Source organism: Delphinapterus leucas, chromosome 19 (assembly GCF_059928025.1).
Source record: "Delphinapterus leucas isolate spDelLeu-1000000601 "Yukka" chromosome 19, BTC_Dleu_Yukka2, whole genome shotgun sequence".
NCBI classification, from domain to species: Eukaryota; Metazoa; Chordata; class Mammalia; order Artiodactyla; family Monodontidae; genus Delphinapterus; species Delphinapterus leucas.
The window spans coordinates 51,002,885-51,023,952 of NC_143147.1; the positions used below are offsets into that span (position 1 = coordinate 51,002,885).

The 21,068-nt window shown below is 51.3% G+C and overlaps 3 protein-coding genes across 10 annotated transcripts in view; all 3 read right to left on the reverse strand.

The window, feature by feature from the left end:
• Positions 1-1,745: 1,745 nt before the first annotated feature.
• HCRT (hypocretin neuropeptide precursor) lies at positions 1,746-2,747 on the reverse strand. The gene has a single exon (XM_022558155.3). It carries the CDS (start codon positions 2,344-2,346, stop codon positions 1,933-1,935), a length of 414 nt encoding a protein of 137 aa, XP_022413863.2. The 5' UTR covers positions 2,347-2,747; the 3' UTR covers positions 1,746-1,932.
• A 2,259-nt stretch (positions 2,748-5,006) lies between these two features.
• On the reverse strand, positions 5,007-9,354 carry GHDC (GH3 domain containing). 3 transcript variants are annotated; one of them, XM_022558068.2, is made up of 10 exons: positions 9,246-9,354; positions 8,983-9,071; positions 8,543-8,829; positions 8,121-8,242; positions 7,460-7,961; positions 6,867-7,059; positions 6,676-6,747; positions 6,466-6,599; positions 6,053-6,138; positions 5,007-5,793 (listed from the first exon to the last, which is right to left on the reverse strand). In XM_022558068.2, exons 3-10 carry the CDS (start codon positions 8,814-8,816, stop codon positions 5,575-5,577), a joined length of 1,602 nt encoding a protein of 533 aa, XP_022413776.1. In that variant the 5' UTR covers positions 8,817-8,829; positions 8,983-9,071; positions 9,246-9,354; the 3' UTR covers positions 5,007-5,574. The 3 variants fall into 3 exon arrangements, with proteins under 3 accessions (XP_022413776.1, XP_022413777.1, XP_089757402.1); XM_022558069.3 differs by having other exon boundaries at positions 9,176-9,345; XM_089901276.1 differs by having other exon boundaries at positions 8,983-9,345.
• A 5,564-nt stretch (positions 9,355-14,918) lies between these two features.
• The window catches only part of STAT5B (signal transducer and activator of transcription 5B), a 61,944-nt gene continuing 55,794 nt past the window's right edge, over positions 14,919-21,068 (reverse strand). For 2 of the 6 annotated variants that reach the window (XM_022558217.2, XM_022558218.2), the window contains exons 17-18: positions 19,270-19,354; positions 18,401-18,452 (exon numbers count right to left, since the gene is read on the reverse strand). In XM_022558217.2, the coding sequence (XP_022413925.2) occupies positions 18,449-18,452; positions 19,270-19,354 (89 nt within the window). In that variant the 3' untranslated portion in view covers positions 18,401-18,448. The other 4 variants (XM_022558216.2, XM_022558221.3, XM_022558219.2 and 1 more) reach the window with 4 other exon arrangements.

The following is a 21,068-nucleotide window of genomic DNA, read 5'->3' on the forward strand; positions in this document are numbered from 1 at the left end:
CTCCAGTGTGAGACAGCAAGTGTTAAAGAGGCTAGTTTTGCCGGTGGAGGATCGATGGGAAGGCAGGAAACTCAAATTCTAGAATGCACTACTTAACCCTCACCTGCGCCGCAGTCTGCGTAGGGCACCCTGGCGAACTCTGCCTCTAAGCTCAGCAGTGTGGATGAAAAGAGCTTTGGAGTCCACTGGGTAGAAATCCCAGCTCTGCCACTTACTAACTGTGTGACTTTGCCTCTCACTATCAGCTGTAAAACGCAGCTAATAATTTTTACCTCGTATGGTTGTGAGAATTTAACAGCATAATGCATATCTTTGGCACGCGATGTGTTGGTGAGCAATTGTCTCCCTATTCTCCCTCTTCCTATCATCCTGATTTAACCCTCCTTCTCTCTGCTACCATTTAGGTGGAAGAGAGGCTGGAAACAAGTCTGGGGCTGAGAAAGATAGTTTCAAGCTGGGCAGTCAGTTTGTAAATCTCCAAAGGTGCGCTGGTGGGTTTTGTTCTTCTCCAAAACGAAATAAGTGCAGCAGCAAGAAGGACCCAGGTGAGACCAGACACAGGACTTTTTCACTGTGGAAGCAGAAAATTACTCGGGCAGCTGAGTGTGGTGGCTTGGGGTGGCTGCTTGCCAGAACAAGACAGCCAAAGCCAGTGACAAAGGGAAGATGGGCTGGGGAGAGGGCAGGCCAGTGTTCCTCACCCTCACCCTGAGTCTGAGCTGGGCATTATCTGGGATGTTATATTGCTTAAAAGTGCCACATCTCTACTTTTGGGTGTTAGTTTCTTAGGGCTGCTGTAACAAAGTACCATAAGCTGGGTGGCTTAAACAACAGAGATTTTTGGCTCAGTTCTGAAGGCTAGAAGTCCAAGATCAAGACGACTGCAGGGTTGGTTCCTTTTTAAGGCCGTGGGGGAATATTTGCTCCATGCTTGTTTTCTAGCTTCCGGTGGGTTGTTGGCATTTTTTGGCTTGTAGATGCATCACTCCACCTCTGCCTTCATGTTCACATGGGTTCTTCTTGTGTGCATGTGTCCAAATTCCCCCTTTATATAAGGACACATCGTATTGGATTAGAGGCCCATCCTACTCCAGTTATGACCACATTTTAACTAATTACGTCCACAAAGACTATTTCCAAATAAGGTTACATTCTGAAGTGCTGGGGGTTAGGACTTCAACATGTAAATGGAGTGTGTGTGTGTGTGCACACAATTCAACCTGTACCAGGTGTGTTCGGTTAATTGCAGGAAGATCTTGCCGCATCTCCACTTAAGAACTTCTCCTGACTCTCAGCTACCTACAGAATAAAGTGAAAAGCCTGACGACTTGTGAGGGTCTTCACAATCTGGGCTGCACAAGCCTAACCGTCTCCCCTTCAACGCCTCACTGCTCCCCCAGACTCTCTACCCCACGCTGCAGCTCTCTGGAAGATTTATGTTGAACCTCAGATGCCCTGCCTTTTCGGCAGGCGCAGCTCCCTCCTTCCCAGCCGGATTCCCCTCCTCTGCTTGCTTTTTCTCTCCTCTGCGTCTCTCCGGAAAGGCCCTGCGATACAGAATGACTGGTAGAGCACCGAGGGACGTGTCTATCCCCATCCTCCCCTCCAAGCACGCACATATGCGGTTCTCTCCGCACCCCAGGGCCTTGCACAGTTCCTTGCTCTGGGAGCTCCCCGCCCGAGAGTGTTTCGGGTTCAAAGGCGCCCAAGCTGAGGTTTCCCCGAGCCTCCAGGTTTTCTGGCTCTTTATAGTTAGAAAGACTCTCACGCCCCCTGGAGGGCGGGACGCGACCACACCGGGACAGAGAGCAGCCACACTAACAGAGGGAGACTCGTCTTTATTGCCCTTTTTCTGCGGGCTGACACCGGGCGGGCTGACAGAGGGGAGAGGGCAGGGCCAGGGTAGGGCCAGGACAGGACCTGAGCAAGGGCTCAGACCCCGGACCGTCCCCCGGGCGCGACAGACGAGGTGGCCTCAGCGGGACACCGGCGCCCGGGGCAGGGGCGCGGCGCTGCCTCTGCGCCTGCGCGGCGGCCCATGGTCAGGATGCCGGCCGCGTGGTTGCCACTGGCCTGCAGGAGGCGCTGCAACCGGCCCTGGAGACCCGGGGGCCCGGGCCGCCGCTTGCCCAGCGTGAGGATGCCGGCCGCGTGATTGCCCGCGCCGTGCAGTAGCTCGTAGAGGCGGCAGGAGCACGTCTTCTGACGGCAGCAGTCGGGCAGAGGCTGCGCGGCCGCCCCGGGCGACAGCAGTGCAGGCGGCAGCAACAGCAGCAGGAGCAGCAGCGTCACGGTGGCCCAGGAGACCTGGGGAGGCGGAGACCGGGCGCTGAGGGTCGCCCGCATCCTACCCCTACGCCTGGGCTCTGCACAGCTTGCTTCACGCCCCCTCCTGGCCTGTGCTCCTCCCTCGCTGTCGCTTAGCTTGCCTGTCTCTGCGCAGAGCTGTCTGAAGGGCTCTGTTGGAGAAGGGCTCGTGTCTGGCTCCTTTACCTACTCGTCCTTGAAGACCTAGCAGAGCATCTCCTCCAGGAAGCCCTTTGAGACCCCCTGGGCAGAATGAATCCCTCTCTCCTCTGGGTACCCATTAGAGCGCTGACCACTCCACCTGAAAACAGACATGTCTGAATCTGCCCCAGACGTTTGTGGAAACTTAGCTCAGGGAAACAGAGGCCCTATTTATCCACTCCTCCCCCCTCACAGTGGGCAAACACGTGCAAATCAAGGACTGGCAGGATCCAAGCTGTTGTCTTGTCGGCTGCTCCCTTGCAGGGGAAACAGCTCAGTCGCTTTGGGCCAGTTTCCTGCCCTCTCAGGGAACACAACGTCCTCACCTGTAAACTGGGTATTAAATAATTCCTACTGTGCAGGGCTTCTGGGAGGATGAAATGAGATGACAGGTGCAAACAGCACCTAATACGTAGTGAAGGCTCAATAAACATGAGCTCTTAGGAGAACATGGCACAATGCAATGTTAGCCAAGGCAGATACTTGGCCAAGGGTCCACCCCGTCGCTGCCTCAGAACCCACATGGGAAAAGGCCAAGAGCTAGACACCTTCAACCTTTCTTCCAGCTCCCTGAGCAGGCCCTCTCATTGCCCCTGGCCTAATGAGTCACCCCTCCGTCCCCGGGTCTTTACCTTTGTAGAAGGAGGATTCATGGTGTCTGGAGCTCAGAGTGGCGTAGCCGGGAAAGGTGTCGTCTGCAGTGGTCCAAATAGCCAGGAGCTTTGAGGCTGTCAACTGCAACCCGCTACCAGGGTCCTGGGGTTTATAGTGCTCTGGGGTGGCGGGGGAGAGATGGGCACTTGCGTCCACTCTGGGGCCAGACAATGGCAAATCTAAGATTAGCCTCCTGCAGGAGGGCCGTCTCCAGGCTGGGCCCAAGGAATGGCCGCCAAGGCACTCAGAGACTGGAGGTGGATCATTGTGCTCCTGGTCACCTCCCCGCCCCCGTCTGTCTGCCTGCTCCCTGGAGATGGGGCGGTCTCCGGGCACTAATGAGGCCAACTTGCACCTAGGAATCTGGGAGCACAAAAGAGGCCTTGCCTGGGATGCTGGTGTGGGACAGTGTGTCAGGGGAGCTGCTAATTAGGGGCAGGAAAGGAGGCAGTCGTGAGACCCACTCTCCACAGGATGTGTGTGGGGGGAGAGGGCAGCCAGGCAACAGGCCTCTGCCCCCGTCCTCCTGTCACTGCTCCTGGGGCCTTCAGGCTCCAGGGCCTTCTTCCTCCACGGAAAAGCTTTCTTAGCTGGCTCTCCCTCCCCTCTGTCTCTCTTCTTCCCTCTGTCCCTTTCACCAACCTCCAAGATGGAGAAACTTGAAAGCCAACCCTGGGCAGTGGGAGGAAAGCAGCAAAACCTGGTGAGATCCTTCAACATCCCCAGCTTCCTTCCTACCTGGCTGGGCTGCCTGGACAGGAGGGATGGAGTCCCACCCCACCATCAGCAGGGAGAGAGCCACCATGGGGTGAAGGACACATGCCATCTCTAGGCTGATGTCTTATCCAGGGCACTGTCTACTGAGCACCAGTTCCGTGCCAGGCCCTGCTCTGGGCACTGGAGTGACAGTGTGCATAGGATATAGCCCAGTTTTCAAGAAGCTCCAAAGTCCAGGTGGGGAGGCGACCCGGCAAAAGGCTAGCTCAGTGGAGAAAGGCCTCTGAAAAAGCCTTGCATGAAAAGTGGGTTTCATCAAGTAAGGTCAGGGGAGAAGGCATTCTGAAGAAGGGACAAAGACCTAGACATGACAGCGCTTATTTCTCGTGGGAAGTAAGGCGTGGTCCACAGATCACTTCTCTTACAAGAGAGAGGTGACTGGACAGGTAAGTGAGGCCAGGGTGGGTCAAAGGGTCTTATTGGCTAAGCTGATGCGCTGTGGGAGGATTTTAGCAGGAAGGAGTGGTGGGCTGGTGTGGGGACCGGGTGGGAGGGGCAGGGGCCTGGATGTGGGGCGTGGAATCCAGAAGCGGTAATTCAGAGGCAGAACCTGAGGCTTGGCAACTGATTGGGATCAGGTGCCGAGGTGCTTAGGAGGAGCTGCGGGGCTTTGGGCAAACCTCACGACCCCACGAAGCCTCAGTTTCCCCACTGGTAAGATGGACGGTTAAGCCAGATGGTCTCTGGAGCTGCTTCCTGCTCTGATTCTTTATGATTTACAGTACAGGGCCTGCCCATGGAAGTGATTTGCGGGTGTTGGGCCAGGAAGGGGACTCGTGCTAAGCCAGGGCAAGGGGAGTTGGGGAGCAGCCCCTCCGCATTTAGGTAAAGCTTGGAATGGGGAGAGGTAGGACGAGGGGCTCTGTGTCTTCTGGGTTGACTTAGGCTGTGGTAGGGGTCCCCGAGGGCTCTGCGGGCCCACAAACTCAGGGCCTGCCCCAGCCCAGAGGGGGAGTGTGGGGAAAGCCCTGGTGTCCAGAGCTGAAGCTGGGAGGGGAGCCCAGGCTGCAGCAGCACCAGAGCGAATGGGACCACTGGTCTCCCCAAAAGCAGACCCCAAGCCAAGATTCTGGGTGCAAGAGGTTTATTGGGGCGGTGATCCAAGAAAGCACATAAGGGAGTAGGGACGGGAGGGAAAGAAGGAAAACCAAGAACTTTGTTAATGAGAGGGTTACCGCTGTGGGCAACTGGTGGTGACCCTCCGAGGGAGACAATCCAGAATACGCTTCAGAGTTGTCCCACTGAGGGACGATGAAGCTGAGGTCTGTGATCACCAGCTCCTGTTCCTTTGCTGACTGAGGGTCACTCCTGAGAGCATTAACTCCCAACACTTCCAGCCTGCCTGGTGCATGGGCTGAGAGACACAGGCACTGTCAGCGTGGACTGGAACCCCAGGGTCTTCCAGGGTGGGCCGGGGGCCTCCAGATGGGGCACTGCTGGTGTCTGCTCTATCCCTGAAGTCAACTCCTCAGAACTGACACACCAGGTCGGGCCTCCCTAAGGCCCAGCAGCTCTGATGGGCAACCGTCAGCTGACACTCGAAGACCCTGGCCAAGGGCTCCCCATCCAGAGGGGCCCCAGAGGAAAGAGCGAGGCAGCCCGTGAGGGTGAACAGGGCAGTGGGCAGGCCTCAGCTCAGGACACGACCCTCCTCCGCAGGTGCTGGGCCAGGTACCTGTGCTTGAGGACCCGGGGCATCTCAGGAGGGAAGGGGGCTGAGGGGCAGGCAGCGAGGGCTGCCCGCAGTTCTCTGAAGGCCCCCCACCCCACCAGGTGGACTCGGGCAGGGCCCACGCTGCCCCGGAACCGCAGGGACTTGTAGCGAGCGGAGGCTTCCTGAAGGCAGTGGTCAAGCTGGAAACAGAACGGCCTGCGTGAGGCTGGTGTGGGGCGTGTGGTGAGGCACGCACGGCCGTGTCCAGGGAATGCGTCGGTAGCAGTTTCGTGCGTATACGTGTTGTGTCCGTGGGACTCATCCCTCCCTTCCCAGAGCCCCAGGGAGGTTCTCCTGCCCACATCCCTCCTCCCCATCTCTCCCCTGTGCCCACAGCACCTGGGGGCGTGCAGAGTGAAAGGGACATGCAGTCATACCCTGTCCCTGTCTCTCGTGTACCTTGTCTCGATTTTCCTCCGACAAGTTCCTTAGCCCCTTCAGTGCCACAAACACCTCATAGTGGGGAGCAGAACCCTCGGAGGAATCTGTAGACAAACCCCGCATCGTGGACACGTGCTTTTGTGAACAGGGCAGCATCCAAAGCCAAAGCCTACTGCCCCCGCCTGTTCTTCCCCACTGCCAGGTTCACAGCGGGGAGAAAAGGAGTTCCTTGGCAGGGAGTGGGGTGAATGGAGAGAACATGGATAGAGGCAGCAGGAGGGATGGGAGTTAGATATGGGGAAGGACTTTTGTTAGGAGCAGCAAAGCAGGCTAACTCTTTTCTCTTTCCTAGAGATCTCCCAGCAGGATGGGTATGGGTTGGGGGACAGTCAAGCCAAGGACGGGAGGCAGGAGCCAGTGGAGAAGCTTACCCAGAATGCTGCTCTCCACACAGCCATGGTCCAACAGCCTGGCCCCTGGCCACTGCCCCACCGCCCGGCCCAAGGCCTCAGAGAACACGTCCTCACCAGTGTCTTCGCCTCGAACACTCAGGGTCTGGCCCAGCCTGGGGAGGAGGAAGCAGGAGGAAGAGGAACCCAGGGCAAAAGGATGATCTCTCAGCCACCCAGGGGGTCACTTACCTGCAGATGAACCTGACGACCGGACACTGATTGTAGGCACCAACCACCTGGACCACGTCACCCAGGCGGCACCTGATAGAGTAGAAGTGGGGCTGAGGTCAGGCCCAAAGGCCCATTAGCTCATGCCCCTGGCTTTCAGCAGGGTTCCAGAGGGCCTGAGGTGGCCTGGGGGTGGGCAGCCAGGTGGTCACCTGGTGAGGCTGGTGTGGTCAGTCAGCACCAGTTCGTACTCCTTGCCCTTCTGGGCTTCGGCCAGTAGGACGGTGGGGGCAGCCTCTTCCCGGGTTCCTTCCTTGAGTGGGAGCAGCTCAATAAAGGGGCCTCCAGGGGGCAGAAGGTACAGGCCATGGGGCTGCTCTGGCCACAGACTCAGGCCCACCGCCCCTGTGGGGAGCAAGCAGCTTCTTCATCTGGTGGTAACGTTGCTTTCTGCTGGGCAATAGCCCCTCACCCTGGATCCCAGTCCCCAATCCTCTGAGCATCGATCCCACTGCTGCCCTCCCACTCCACCCTTCCTGGCTCCCCCAGGCTCAGCCCTCTGCCTCTAAGGTCTTAATTGGGAAGGGGCGGTGGCTCTGGAGGTGATGGACCTGTGGTTAAATGCTGGTGTGGTGTAAATGTGTGTGTCTCTTAACCTCTATGAGCCTCAGTTTTTTCATCTGTAAAATGGAGCTGCTGGTTGGGCAGGATTAGATGAGATGATTATATAGGGCTTGCTACTTGGCAGCTAGCTGTGTGACCTCTGCCCCCTGCCCTCACCTCACTACCCTTGAGTCTTGCTGACCTCCAGAGGCAGCATAAGCAGGTGAGAAGAAGGCTAGCCCTTGGCACCACAAGGCCCCCAGGGCAGCCACAGCCTCCGCCTGGCCTCCTGCATCCAGAGTCACCACCACCTGAAGCTTTGGCCAGAGCCGAAGGGCCAGTCCTCGGGGTCCCTGCTCCAGGGCCTCCCGCAGCTCAGCTGCCCGTCTGGGGAGAGATGCTCCTGGGTTCCCAGCAGCTAATGCCTCAGCCAGCTCTTCACCATCGGCCTCCAGGCCCAAGAAGACGTCTAGGAGCTCGACCGCCGTCCCAGCTTCCAGAGCCCGCAGGCCCGGGGACCTCAGTGCCTCCAGCAGCAGGGCCCTAGGGTCCTTGGCTCCAGCAGGGCCCAAATGGCCCAGGGCATGCCAAGGCCAAGGGAGGGGGTAGGGCCAAGGGGAGGAAGGGGTCACACGGGCCGTGCCTTCTGGGGCCAGCACTTCCGGGCAGGTCTTCTTTAGGGCTGCCAGACCCAGCAAGGTGGCCTGGAGGGAGACAAGAGGCAGTGTCGTTGGCCCTGGGCCTGAGCCAGACCCTGAGGCCCCAGGTATTTTGTTTGTTTGTTTGTTTCCCATTCTGATGGGAGGGTTTGGCTGCAGTTAGGGGGTCTCTGGCGGGGTTGGGCTCCAGCCTTCCCAGTTTACCTGCAGAGAGACCTCCCCACGGTACTGGTTTGAGGCAGGAGGCAAGAGCTGCACTCCACTTTCTTCCTCCTGGAGCTGGCTGGCCTTGGTCAGAGGGAGATGATTCCGGAAGACGCCTATATCTGTAGCCCCAAAGACATCGTAAAATCCTCATGAAGCCACAGAGTTTCCCAAGAGTTTCAGGTAAGACTGGTGAGGCCCCTGAGGAAGGAACCCAGAACAGGCCTGGGGGAAGAGGGGCTGTCAGGGCCCAGGATGGGAAAATTCATCTTGAACAATCTCGGGCCTGGGTAGGGTCTCTGGGTCAGGTCCCTCTGTGTTGGCAGTAGAAGGGGGAAGGGAGGTCTTCAGGTTCTGGAATCTGACTGTCCTATGGGGTTTCTTTCTCTTTGGACCACCTCCCCAGACCCTGGGAAACACACCTGTGCTCCCCCTGAGGGGACAGCGGGGACTCTGGGCTCCCTGCAGACACCGCCTCAGGGCCCGCTGCTGGCTCTGGCCCGCGTGCAGCGTGCTCCGCACTAGGCTCTTCCGCTGCCAGGCAGCTGCCCAGCACAGGGCCCCCCATGCCACACGGTGCTGGAGATGGACCAGCCAGGACAGCCTGGCATCCTGGGACGGCCGCCGCCGCCAGAGCACGGCCAGCGGCAGCAGCAGGAGGCACAGCACGAGGCACGGCAGCAGCGGCAGCAACATCTCCAAGCAGCTCCTGGCAGGAGGAAGGCCCCCAAGTACTGGCACTAGGGGGAGGGGGGAAACCCATTTCCTCCCCCCCACTCTCCCGCGCACGGAAAAACCAAGTGAAACCTGTCAGGCAGGTGATGCGGGGGAGAGAACATCAGGGCTTTGGGGTCACACTGACCTGAGTTTGGATCCTGGCTCTGCCCCTTGTTAGCTGTCTGGCCCTGGGTAACTCAGCCAGCTGCTCTGAGCTCCGTTCCCTTCCCCGATCTGTAAAATGGGAATAATAATACCCCTCAGAAAGTGCAGGAAAGGCATGGCACGGTGCCTGGCACACAGCAGGTACTTAACGGATGGCACATCTGGCCCACTACCGAGAGGCTCTGCTTTGTCCAGGATCCACCCTGTCCCAGCATCCTGTGCGCCCCCGAAGCCCACATGCACCTGTCACAGCCCACTTGTGCCTCTGCCTGGCACCCAGGGCCCCCTCAGCACCCCCCTACAGCCTCAATACACAACCGGCCAGAAGGATGGAGCCACAGCTTTAAAGGGCTGGGCCTGAACCAGGAAATCCGGCCACCGGGCCTGAGGGAGGAGCTGGGAAGGGGGGGGGCTCTTAAAGGGGCAGGTTGCCTAAGGGCCGCTGTGCTGGGAGCTGGCCCAAGCTGGCAGGTGGAGGGAAGTTAGGGCCAGAGTATCGTGGTCCTCAGACTCGTATCACCTTGAGCCGGGAGTGGGGTGCACCCCATCCTGGAGCAGGTGCAAACTTGAGAACTGTTAAAAAGCAAAAATGTTTTCCAATCCAGAATTGGTCTCCACAAAGGTAGTAGAGGAAGGAAATACTTTTGTTATTGAATAAACGTCAAAGCAGAGTGTGGAGCACCACAGGCAATCTGCTGGGACTGCAGATAGAAAAGAGTCTCACCCCCTTTTAAAGCCAGAGCCAGGCAGACACAACCCATTAACACCTGTTCTCAAGATAACTACCTGGTAATTGAGGTCACCACCTGTGTTAGCTTATCGGCTGTATCGCAAGGAAACACAAACTTCTCCCATCCTTATGCCAGGAGGTAGTTTTGCAACTGGGAATGAGGTGCCCGATGGAGCTCGGCTCCCCCATCCTACTGAAAAGCTTGAGAAGCTGTGCTCAGAATGAGGGTCTTCTGCTGTCCGTGGTTAAGCCCTCTCTCCATCTGTGCCCTTGACCCAGGCTCTCAGACACTGAAACCTTTCCCTACGCCCTCACCTGCCTCTCCGTCTTGCAGTCTCTCTTCTTCTCACAGCTGAGCTCTTAAAGTGTACAATTCAGTGGTCTCTAGTATCTTCATAGGTATGTGCCACACCAACAGTCAATTTTATAACATTTTCGTCACCACAGAAGCAATCCCAGGCCCTTTAGCTATCACCTCCCAATCCCTTCCCACCTCCCTGCCCCCAGCCCTAAGCAACCACAAATCTACTCTCTATATATACATTTCCGTATTCTGGACATTTCATTGTAAATGGAATCATATAATCTGTGGTCTTTTTTTTTTTTTTTTTTTTTTTTTTTGCGGTACGCGGGCCTCTCACTGTTGTGGCCTCTCCCGTTGCGGAGCACAGGCTCCGGACGCGCAGGCTCAGCGGCCATAGGCTCACGGGTCCAGCCGCTCCGCGGCATGTGGGATTTTCCCGGACCGGGGCACGAACCCGTGTCCCCTGCATCGGCAGGCGGACTCTCAACCGCTGCGCCACCAGGGAAGCCCAAGATGTGGTCTTTTGAGTCTGGCTTCTTTCACTTAGCATGTTTTCAAGGTTCTTTCATGTGGTACTGTGTACCAGTAGTTCATTCCTTATTATTGCCAAATAATGTTTCATCGTATGGATGTATCACATTTGTTTATCCATTCATCGGTTGATGGACGCTTGGGTCATTTCCACTCTTTGGCAATTATGTAAAATGCTGTTACGAATGTTTGTACAAGTTTTTCTGTGGACATATATTTTCTTGCATAAAAATAGAATGCAAGGGATTCACTGTGTTCCATTGAGTGGAATGTCAGGGTCGTGTAGTAACGGTTTAACTGTTTAAGGAACTGCTAAATTGGTTTCCAAAGTGGTGTCACCATTTTACATTCCCACCACCAGTATATGAGGGTCCTAGTTTCTCTACATCCTTGTCAACACTTGTTATTATCTGACCTTTTGATTACAGTCATCTTAGTGGGGTGTGAAGTGATCTGAGTCAGTTTTTGCATTTTCCTGATGACCAATGATGTCGAGCATCTTTTCATGTGTTTATTGGCCATCTGTATACTTTTTCGGAGAAACATCTTTTCAGCTTCTTTACCCATTTTTTAATTGGACTACTTGTCTTTTTATTATTAAGTTGTAAGAGTTCTTTATATATTTTACATACAAGTCCCCTATCAGATATATATGATTTGCAAATATTTTCTCCCATCTTTTGTGTTATCTTTTCATTTTCTTGATAGCGTCCTTTGAAGCACAAAATTTTTAGTTCTGATGAAGCCCAACCACCTATTTTTTCTCTTGCTGTTTGTGCTTTTGGTGTTGTATCTAAGAATTCATTGTCAAATCCAAGGTCATGAAGATTTACCCTTATGTTTTCTTCCAATAATTTTATAATCTTAGCTCTTACATTTAGGTCTCTGATCCATTTTTTTTGATCCATTTTTTATTGTGGTAAAACATACATGAGTTACCATTTTAACCATATTTAAGTGTCCACTTCAGTGCCATTAGGTACATTCACATTGTTGTGCAACCATCACCATCATGTCTCTCCAAAATTTTTCATCTTTCCAAACTGAAACTCTGTACTCATTAAACAATAACTCCCCATTCCTTGGCAACCACCATCCTATTTTCTGTCTTTATGAATTTGACTACTCTAGGTGCCTAATATAAGGGGAATCTTACAATATTTGTCCTTTTGTGTCTGTCTTATTTCACCTAGCATAATGTCTTCGTGGTTAAGATTCATCCGCGTTGCAGCATGTGTCAGAATTTCCTTCCTTTTTAAGGAAGGAAATATACGTTGTATGTATATACCACATTTATCCATTCATTCATTGATGGACTTTTCTGTTTTTACCTTTTGGCTATTATGAATAATGCTGCTATGAACACGGGGGTACAAATATCTGTTTGAATCCCTGCTTTTAATTCTTTTGGGTATATTCCCAGACGGGGAAGTGCTAGATCATATGGTAATTCATATGTCTAATTTTTTGAGGAACCACCACACTGTTTTCACAGCAGCTGCACGATTTTACATGCCTGCCTTCAATGTACAAGGGTTCCAATTTTTCCACATCCCCTACCACAGTTGCTGTTTTCTGTTTTGTTTTGTTTTTTAAATCTTTGACATGGCTCAATAAGGCTGCCTTTAAAAAACATATTTATTTTCTTAATTTTTTTGGCTGTGTCGGGTCTTAGTTGCAGTATGCGGGATCTTTCGTTGCAGCACGTGGGCTTCTCTCTAGTTGTGGCGTGTGGGTTTTCTCTCTCTACTTGTGGCCCACGGGCTCCAGGGCACGTGGGCTCTGTAGTTTGCGGCACACGGACTCTCTGAGATGCAGGCTTAGTTGCCCCGCAGCATGTGGGACCTTAGTTTCCCGACCAGGAATCAAACCCGCGCCCCTGCACTGGAAGGTGGATTCTTTACCACTGTACCACCAGGGAAGTCCCTGTTTTTGTTTTTTTATAATAGCCAACCTGGTGGGTAAGAAGTGGTATCTCACTGTGGTTTTGATTTGCATTTCCCTTACAATTGAGCATCTTTTCCTGTGCTTTTTGTCCACCTGTATATCTTCTTTGGAAAAATGTCTATTCATGTCATGCTCCCATTTAAAATTTGTTGTTGTTGTTGAGGAGTTCTTTATATATTCTGGCTATTAACCCTCATCAGACATACAATTTGCAAATATTTTCTCCCATTCTGTGGGTTGCCTTTTCACTCTGTTAATAGTGTCTTTTGAAGCATAAAAGTTTTTCTATTTTTAATTTTTTTGGCTGCACCATGGCGCGGCTTGCAGGACCTTAGTTCCCCAGCCAGGGATTGAACCTGGGCCACTGCAATGAAAGCACCGAGTCCTAACCACTGGACCACCAGGGAATTCCCAAAAGTTTATTTTGATGAAGTCCAATTTATCTTCTGCTCCCTGTGCTCCTGGTGTCTTGGCCAAGAAATCATTGCCAAATCCCACATCATGAAGCTCTGTTTTCTTCTTAGAGTTTTATATAGCTTTAGCTCTTACGTTTAGATGTTTGATCCATTTTTAATTTTTATATATGATGTAAGGTAAGGTTCCAAATTCATTCTTTCACTTGTGGCTATCCAGTAGTCCCAGCACTATTTGTTGAGAAGACTATTCTTTCCCCATTGGTCTTGGCACCCTTGTCAAAAATTTGTTGACCATAGACACATTGGTTTCTTTCTAGACTCTGAATTCTATTCCGCTTATCTATAGGTCTATCCTTATGCCAGTACCACACTTTGTTGACTACTGTTTCTTTGTAGTAAGTTTTGAAATTGGTAAGTGTGACTACTTCAACTTTATTTTTGTTTTTCATTTTGTTATGTAGGACTGTATTGTCTAATTTCCATATATTTGTGAATTTTCCAGGGCTTCTGATAAAGCTGCTCGACACCATTAGTCATCAGAGAAATGCAAATTAAAACTGACTCAAGTCATGTCACACTCCACTAGGATGGCTATAATCGAAAGGTCAGAAAATAACAAGTGTTGGCAAGAATGTAGAGAAATCAGAACCCTCACGTAAAATGGTGCAGCCACCTTGGAAACCAGTTTAGCGATTCCTTGTTTCTTGTCCAGGTAAACCAGTTTCCTTGTTTAGTGAGTGGCAGGATTATGTTAGTGAGTCTATCTGCTCCCCACTGTCCACCCACACACACAGTGTGAAGCCTCTGATATTGCTACTTAGGGGGGAGTTATGCCCACAGTCACCCTAGCAGGACAGTGATTTGCACAGATCTCTCCTTGTCTCTTTCCCCGACCACACCCAGCTGTTAAACTACACTAGTTGCTGGCTGATTGCTATATTTTTCAACAACGCCCTGGGGAATAAATGGCTCCACAAATTGATCCAATCAAATTCAGGCTTCTGGGCTTCCCTGGTGGCGCAGTGGTTGAGAGTCCGCCTGCCGATGCAGGCAGGGGACACGGGTTCGTGCACCGGTCCGGGAAGATCCCATATGCCGCGGAGCGGCTGGGCCCGTGAGTCATGGCCGCTGAGCCTGCGCGTCCGGAGCCTGTGCTCTGCAGCGGGAGAGGCCGCAACAGTGAGAGGCCCGCATACCAGAAAAAAAAAAAAAATAATAATTCAGGTTTCTTTGAAGGGATAGTTTCAAAGGTCAGTATTTGAGATTTGTTCTGACCCTGAGAGAGTTCCTCCCAGCTGTATCTTTACCCATTTCTTTTCTTTTCTTCCTTCCTTCCTCCCTCCCTTCCCTCGTTTCCTCCTCCAGGGAAGTCCCCCTAATTGTTCTTTAAGAGTCAGCTCAGCTGTTCGGTGCCCTTCCTGTCTGTTCTTTTGTATTTGATAATGGACTTGGGATAGGTTTAAGGCAGCAGGAGCCAATATCCTATCATAATTGGTTGTGTTAGCTGTCTTTCCCATGTTTTTGGTTGCGTTGGGTCTTAGTTGCGGCACACGGGATCTTCGTTGAGGCACGTGGGATCTTCTGTTGCAGCGCATGGGCTCTTCATTGTGGCGTGTGGGTTTTCTCTCTCTAGTTGTGGCGCGGGCTCCAGGGTGTGTGGATTCCCAGACTGCAATCCTCTTGAGGGCAGGAATGATTTCTCATCCCATACACAAGCCTGGCTCAGGGCAGGCACTCTAAATGTGCTGAATTTTAAGGATGAACTTTCTAACAGGAATAGGAGATAAAAGACTATCATTCTAATTTTCAAAACCTCATGTGAACAGGAAGGTAAGAAATGCCCCCATCTGCCATCAAAGCTGGTGACACACACACTCTGAGGCAGCCAGTGCCCAACTAGTTCCTCTTTTCAGAGTCACACTGATGATTTCAAATTTTTCCCTATGAAAGCCACTCTATCTCACCACCTGATGGAAAAAAATAAAAAGAGGACTCAATGTTGTCCATTTAGAGGAAGTATTTATTGTAACATAAAATACACAAATCGTAAACAATACTTTTTTGGTGCCTATATACTAACCTGCATCAACACTAAAATCTGTATCTGAAATAATTTCACAAAGTTTTATAAAGAAAAATTATAAAAAGTATGTTTCCATTTTAAGTTATATTCACTTTTAGTCTCCCTCCCACCCTCTAAGAAGCCCTGCACATACTACACATTGAAACATTTTGATGACGTGCATATGTGTGTCTGGGAGCGAGTGAGAGGCTGAGGTGGCCAGGACTTGCCTGTCACCTCTCCTTGCGGTTTGCAGAACAGGGAGAAGAGAGAAGATACATGCAGATAGCGAGCGCAACTTTCAGTCAAAAATCTCTCCCATCTACAGGCATAGCCTCAGGGGAACGGAGGACAGCTCAGCCACTGGACGTGCGCGGGAACCCCAGGCTCGGGGCAGCCACTTTCTTGGGAACCTGTCCCCCCAACCCCAGTGCTAACTATGCAGTGAGAGCTCCGCCCTCGGCACGCCTGTGGCTAGGCCCACTCCTCATCTGAAAGTGTGTCAATCCCTGCCCCCAGGGCTGCTGGGACAACCAGGGCCGGCACTCAGGGTGGCCCAGTGTCGGGCATGAGAGGTCTCTTTGAGTCCAGGAGCAGCCAGACTTCCTTTCTACCTTTCTCCAACACTCCCAACCTCAGGGGGGATTTTCATCAAATCTTGAGGGGACGTAAGGGGCTTCACGGCATCCTGCGTCGGTGCTGGTATCCATGGAGGAGTCCGCCTGCTCCTCAGAGGCAGAGACGGTCTACTGCCCAGCACAGAAAAGTAAATCAGTGTATGAAACCAAGCTAGGGCAAAGAGCAGCTTGTAAAAAGTCCTCTTTCAATAAATAATTTACTACAGAGGAATATTTTCCTTTAACATCAAAACACTGATAAATTCAGAAGTTATTTTTGTAAAAAAAATATGTTTATTTACTCACATGTATAAAAATAATGTTTTTAGGGCCATTCTCTCCTGGGTGTGGTCAGGCCCTTCTTTTGGAGGGGGAGCTGGGGGTGACCTTACAGGCCTAACCCCAAAGTTATACCTGCTTCCCCCTCTTCCCACCTGCCTGCCATGGCCCATTCCTTCCTTCTGGTATAAAGCTATGGAACAAACTTTGGATAAAGGTATGCCGAGGATTTTTGGTTTTGCCTTGTTTTTGCAAAGCAAACTTCTCAGCAAACTCGCTGACTGCATTTCCCCAAATTACCAATGCCGACACCAAGCACCCTGCACCAGGGTGGCAACGCACTGGTCCTTGGTTCAGCCCACATTCCTGCCACCCACTCCCCAAGACATTGTGTGCGGACAGTGAAGGGAAATGAGGTGACCTGCGTCCCAGTGGCACAGGACCTGACGCAGGAAGAAAGAATTCTGATGTCAAATTAGGGTGGGAAGGGAAAAACAAGTCCCAATTTGGAAACAAAAACACCATTCAACCTTTGCAAAATGCCGTAATCAATAAGCCTTTGAAAAGCCTCGCTTGTGCCTCTACCAGCACAGAGGAAGGACAGGCAGACTGGACAGCCACTCCCGGGTAACAAGGCAACGTTCTCAGCGCCTGCGAGCCGGGACTGGGCAGTCCACTCTGGCCACAACACAGAGGACATCAACACTGTAAGCTCTAGTTACGTGACTCTCTTTTCTTTCCTCTACTTCATCAAACGTGCCTGCACATGCGTACACACACAGGAACTAAGCGGCAACTCCGTGGGGGCTGGGAGTCAGCGGGAGAGGCAGAGAACATTTAGATGGGTTACGGGTCATTTAAAAAGCCGCTACCCATCGGAAAACCCACATCTTCCCTTGCCCCAGCGATTGCTCTATGTCCCCCCTTCTCCCATCCCTACCGAGGAAAATGGGGATTGGGGGACAGGGAAGGAGGGAGGACTGGTTTTCTTTGTGAAAAGGCAGCTTCTACGTTTCAGAAGAAAAGTGGAAACAATCATGTTCAATGGCTTGGCAGACACAGTGACAAAGATTCACCAGACACGAGGTGCTTTCACCTCCCTCTGTCCTTCTGTCACTTCAACAGCCGCATGTCCGAGTTCAGCCACCCTCAAAACACACGGCCAAGTTCCAGGGTTCATGGAACTAACTACCTTTCGGCACAAGGTTAAAACAACCACAGCCTCTGTTTGTGGCCCCAGTGCTGCAGCTAAGCTCCGGACAGCAAGGGGGAGAAACAGCCCAACGTGCAATCTCACACACACACACACACACACACACACTCACATTCCCTTCACTGGTGCCACCATGCACAGAAACACTGAAGTCACAACTAGTAGTAACACTTCACATTATGAGTATTGTTTCCAAAGCGAAGCGATTCATGGAATTAAAACATCCACAAAAGTAACTCCTCTGGCGAGGATGAAGAAGCTGGAGGTGGCCACGGGGGGTCACGACTGTGCGTGGGGGATCCACTGACTGTCCATAGGTCGGCCTAAGAGCTCCTCCACGCGCCGTGCCACGTCCATCGTGTCGTCCAGATCAAAGTCCCCATCATTGTCAATGACGGGGTCAGGGCTTGGGAGGGAAAGGGGAGAGGTTACGGGAAGGGAAAGGTTGCCAGGGGCCAATGAGGAGCAGCAGAATCCACCCCGCACCCCCCCAGGTGAGCAGCTCAAGACCGACCGCCTGCACCCTTGGCCCAGGCCTCGCAGGAAAGCAGCACTCTGACCTGAACCCTGGGGCAGAGTCCTTTGCTAGCTGGTTGGACAGAGTGACTCGGACTAAAATATCCAGCCTACCTGCCCCTAACACTGGCTGCCCGCACACACCTAAACCCCACCTGGTCCTTACACAGAGCCAGAAAAATCTCCACTTTAAGAGAGGGGAGCAGGTGCCATTTGCCCAACCCCACTCTAAACTACCAACATCTACTGGTTGAATCTCTCCCTCCCACCTGGGCATGTGCCAGAGCCCGGCCTGGCCTGGGGGGTCTCAGACCTAGAGGAGCTCTGGGTTCCTTGCCCACCAGCCCTCTGGTGCCCAGCCTGAGGCCAAGTGCCCAGTTCCTCCCCTCTGAGCCCCAGGAGAACACAACCTACTTCTGTGGGTACATGTTATAATGAGCCTGGGGGCACACGGCTGGGGAGGGGGCCTGGTCCATGTAGGTGGCGCTGCTCCCGGCAGAGTCCGCAGAGGCGCTCACAAACCTGCGAGAGGAAGCAGAGCGCAGCCTCAGCGGGGAGGGGCTCGAGGGCCACCTTCGTGTCTTTTTCAGGTGCGGAAGGACAGAGTGCCCCCTAGGGCTGGGGCCCTGGCTGCAGGAGCGGGGCCCCGGGTACCGACGCCCTGGTGACCAAGCCCAGCTCCCTCCCCAGGAGGGGCGGCGGTGAGGGGTGAGGAGAGCCAGGTGCGGGGGTGAGAGGAGAAGAGAGGCAGCAGGAGACCAGAGCTGGACCCGGGACACTTACTCAGGGACCACTTGCTTGATCTGTGGCTTCACGTATCCGTCCACTGCTTTAGCTGCCGAGGGGGAAGAGTGATGAAAACCAAAGTTCTCAGATGAAATGAAAATGCAGTCTCCCTTAAGAATTCCATCTTTTCTTAGGATGAGACACAACTGCCTCATTTTATCTTAGGATCCAGTATAAGCACATCTTTTAATCCGTTAGGAAGACCCAGTAGAGTTGAGAAGCCTCAATACTGACACCGCAAGGTAAGACAGCTTCCAAGTTGGCTTGGATGTGTTAATTAATTCTTCAAACCACAGGAAAGATATGCTTCAATACAAATCTAAATCAAACATTAACTGCATTCTAACTGTAAAAAGAAAACATATCTTAAAAAGTTTAAAGTCGCAGATGCAGAAAGACAGGGGACAAAAACGAGGACCAACAGGAGGAGGCTGCAACAGGACAAATTCTCATTCAAATAAGGAAGAATGCTGTCATCACAGGAACTCCCCGAAAGAGTCTCGGGAAGAACTGATTTCTTCATCACTGGAGGTTTTCACGTGGAAGGTGTACCAACACTCGCTAGGGGTCACGCGGAAAAATCTAAGCATTAGAGGGGCATTAATTTGACTTGAGGATCCCGGGAGTTACTCTAGTTCTGAGCTTCTACCCTTTTAGGAAAGGGAATGTCACTCTGTCAGGTGTCTGCGTGCTCTTTTCGTGGGGTTTCTGCACTCGGGGGTAATATGATGGTCATGCCTCCCAGTGGGTGCTGTCTGTGCTGTGTGGCTGGTTAAAAAGAATGCTGCTGCTGTGTCTCACTCTCCACAGCATCCCCACTGGGACGTGGCAGGCTAGGGATAACCTGGCAGATAAGCTAGAGTTACCTTTTCAAAAGGCTGATTATGGAAATCCAGCTAAGTAGGTAGTAGGAATGTGATGGTCTGAAGTCGGTGAATGAAGTCTTGTTTCCTGGGTGTGTAAATATGGAAATAAGTATAAGCTTAACTATATCAGACAATGAAGATTCCGCTGAGGTCAGAAGGATGACTCAGCCCAAGAGAATGAACTGCTCCGTGGGTCACACATTGCTTGTTATCCTGACCTGCTTCTACTGGGGCTTCGAATGTCAGGAGCTGCCTTTTCATGATATCTCATATGCTTTTTGTGCTTTATGGTCTACAGAGAATTTTACAGAATGGCAGAACAGATAAAAAAACAAAGAAATGCTGTAAAAATAGGATTGAAAAATCTAGATTAGTTGTGCTAACAAAAAGAAGCAGTGGTGGGTTTAATCCAAAATACCACATAAGTCTAAAAATATTTTGGCTTATTTCCCCACCTAGAAATATAACCAGGTGGGAAGGCATGATACAAAAAGCAGAATCTATAAAGGAAAAAGGTCAATAGATTGGGCTATACAGAAAATACAAGTCTTTGCACTTCAGCAAAATAAAACCTGAATGTTAAAAGAACAATGACACACTGAGAAAAATCTCTGCTACAATAAAAGCTTTGTTTACAATATAAAAAAACACTTGCATATTCTTAAGAAAAAAAGGAACTCCAAAAGAAAAATGAGCAAGGAATAGGAACGTACTTCACAGAAAAAATACAAATAGCCAACAATGTGGCGGTTAAGAAGTACAGGCTAGACTGAGCTCAAACCCTGGCTTGGCCTCTTCCTAACTGTGATATCTCTGGTAATTTACTTCACTCCTCTGTGCCTCAGCTCCTCAAATGTAACATGGGGATGGTGACAGTGCCTACTTCACACACCTGTTTTGAGGATGAAATGAGAAACTATTTGAAGTGTGCTCAGAAAAGTGTCTGGTATGCAAGTAAGCATTCGACAAATGTTAGCTGCTATTATCATTCTAGTTATTATTATCTTCATATGAAAAGATGTTTCGACCTTACCTAGAATCAAAGAAATGAAAATAAGAACTAAGATTATCATTTTTATGCCTATCAGACTGGCAAACATGAAACTGCTGAAGAGACACTATCACTGGCAGGAGGAGGATGGAGAAGCAGGTACTCAAACAGGACGTCTGTGGGAGTGAAAACGGATTCCACTTTCTGGGGGGCAACTCTGGACAGATGTGTCCAAATGCTTGAAAAGTATATACCCCTTGACACAAATTCTACCTTAGGGATTTGTCCTAAGGAAACAGTAGAACAAGATGCATGTACCAGGTTATCTCAATATTAACCAAAAAAAAAAAAACTGTGAATAACTTAAATTTTAAGTATCTTAAATAACCAACATAGGATCACCATACAATGGAATTCTATGCAATTGTTAAAATGATGCTGTAAGTTTATATTTACTAACCTGTAACTCTGCCTGTGATATATTTTTAAGTGAAAGAATAATCAGGTTACAAATGACGACGTATGGTTATAAGCCAAACCCGACATGATCTGGTCCCTCCCACTGCTCTGCCCTCATGTCCCACCATTTCTCCCCTGCTCATTCAGCTCCAGCCTCCCGGGTCCTCATGAGTGTTTTTTTTTAAAAAATAAATGTATGTATTTATTTGTTTTTGGCTGTGCTGGGTCTTCGCTGCTGCGCACGGGCTTCTCTAGTTGCGGCGAGCAGGGGCTACTCTTCATTGGGCGCACGTGCTTCTTTTTTTTAAAATTAATTAGTTATTTATTTTTGTCTGAGTTGCATCTTCGT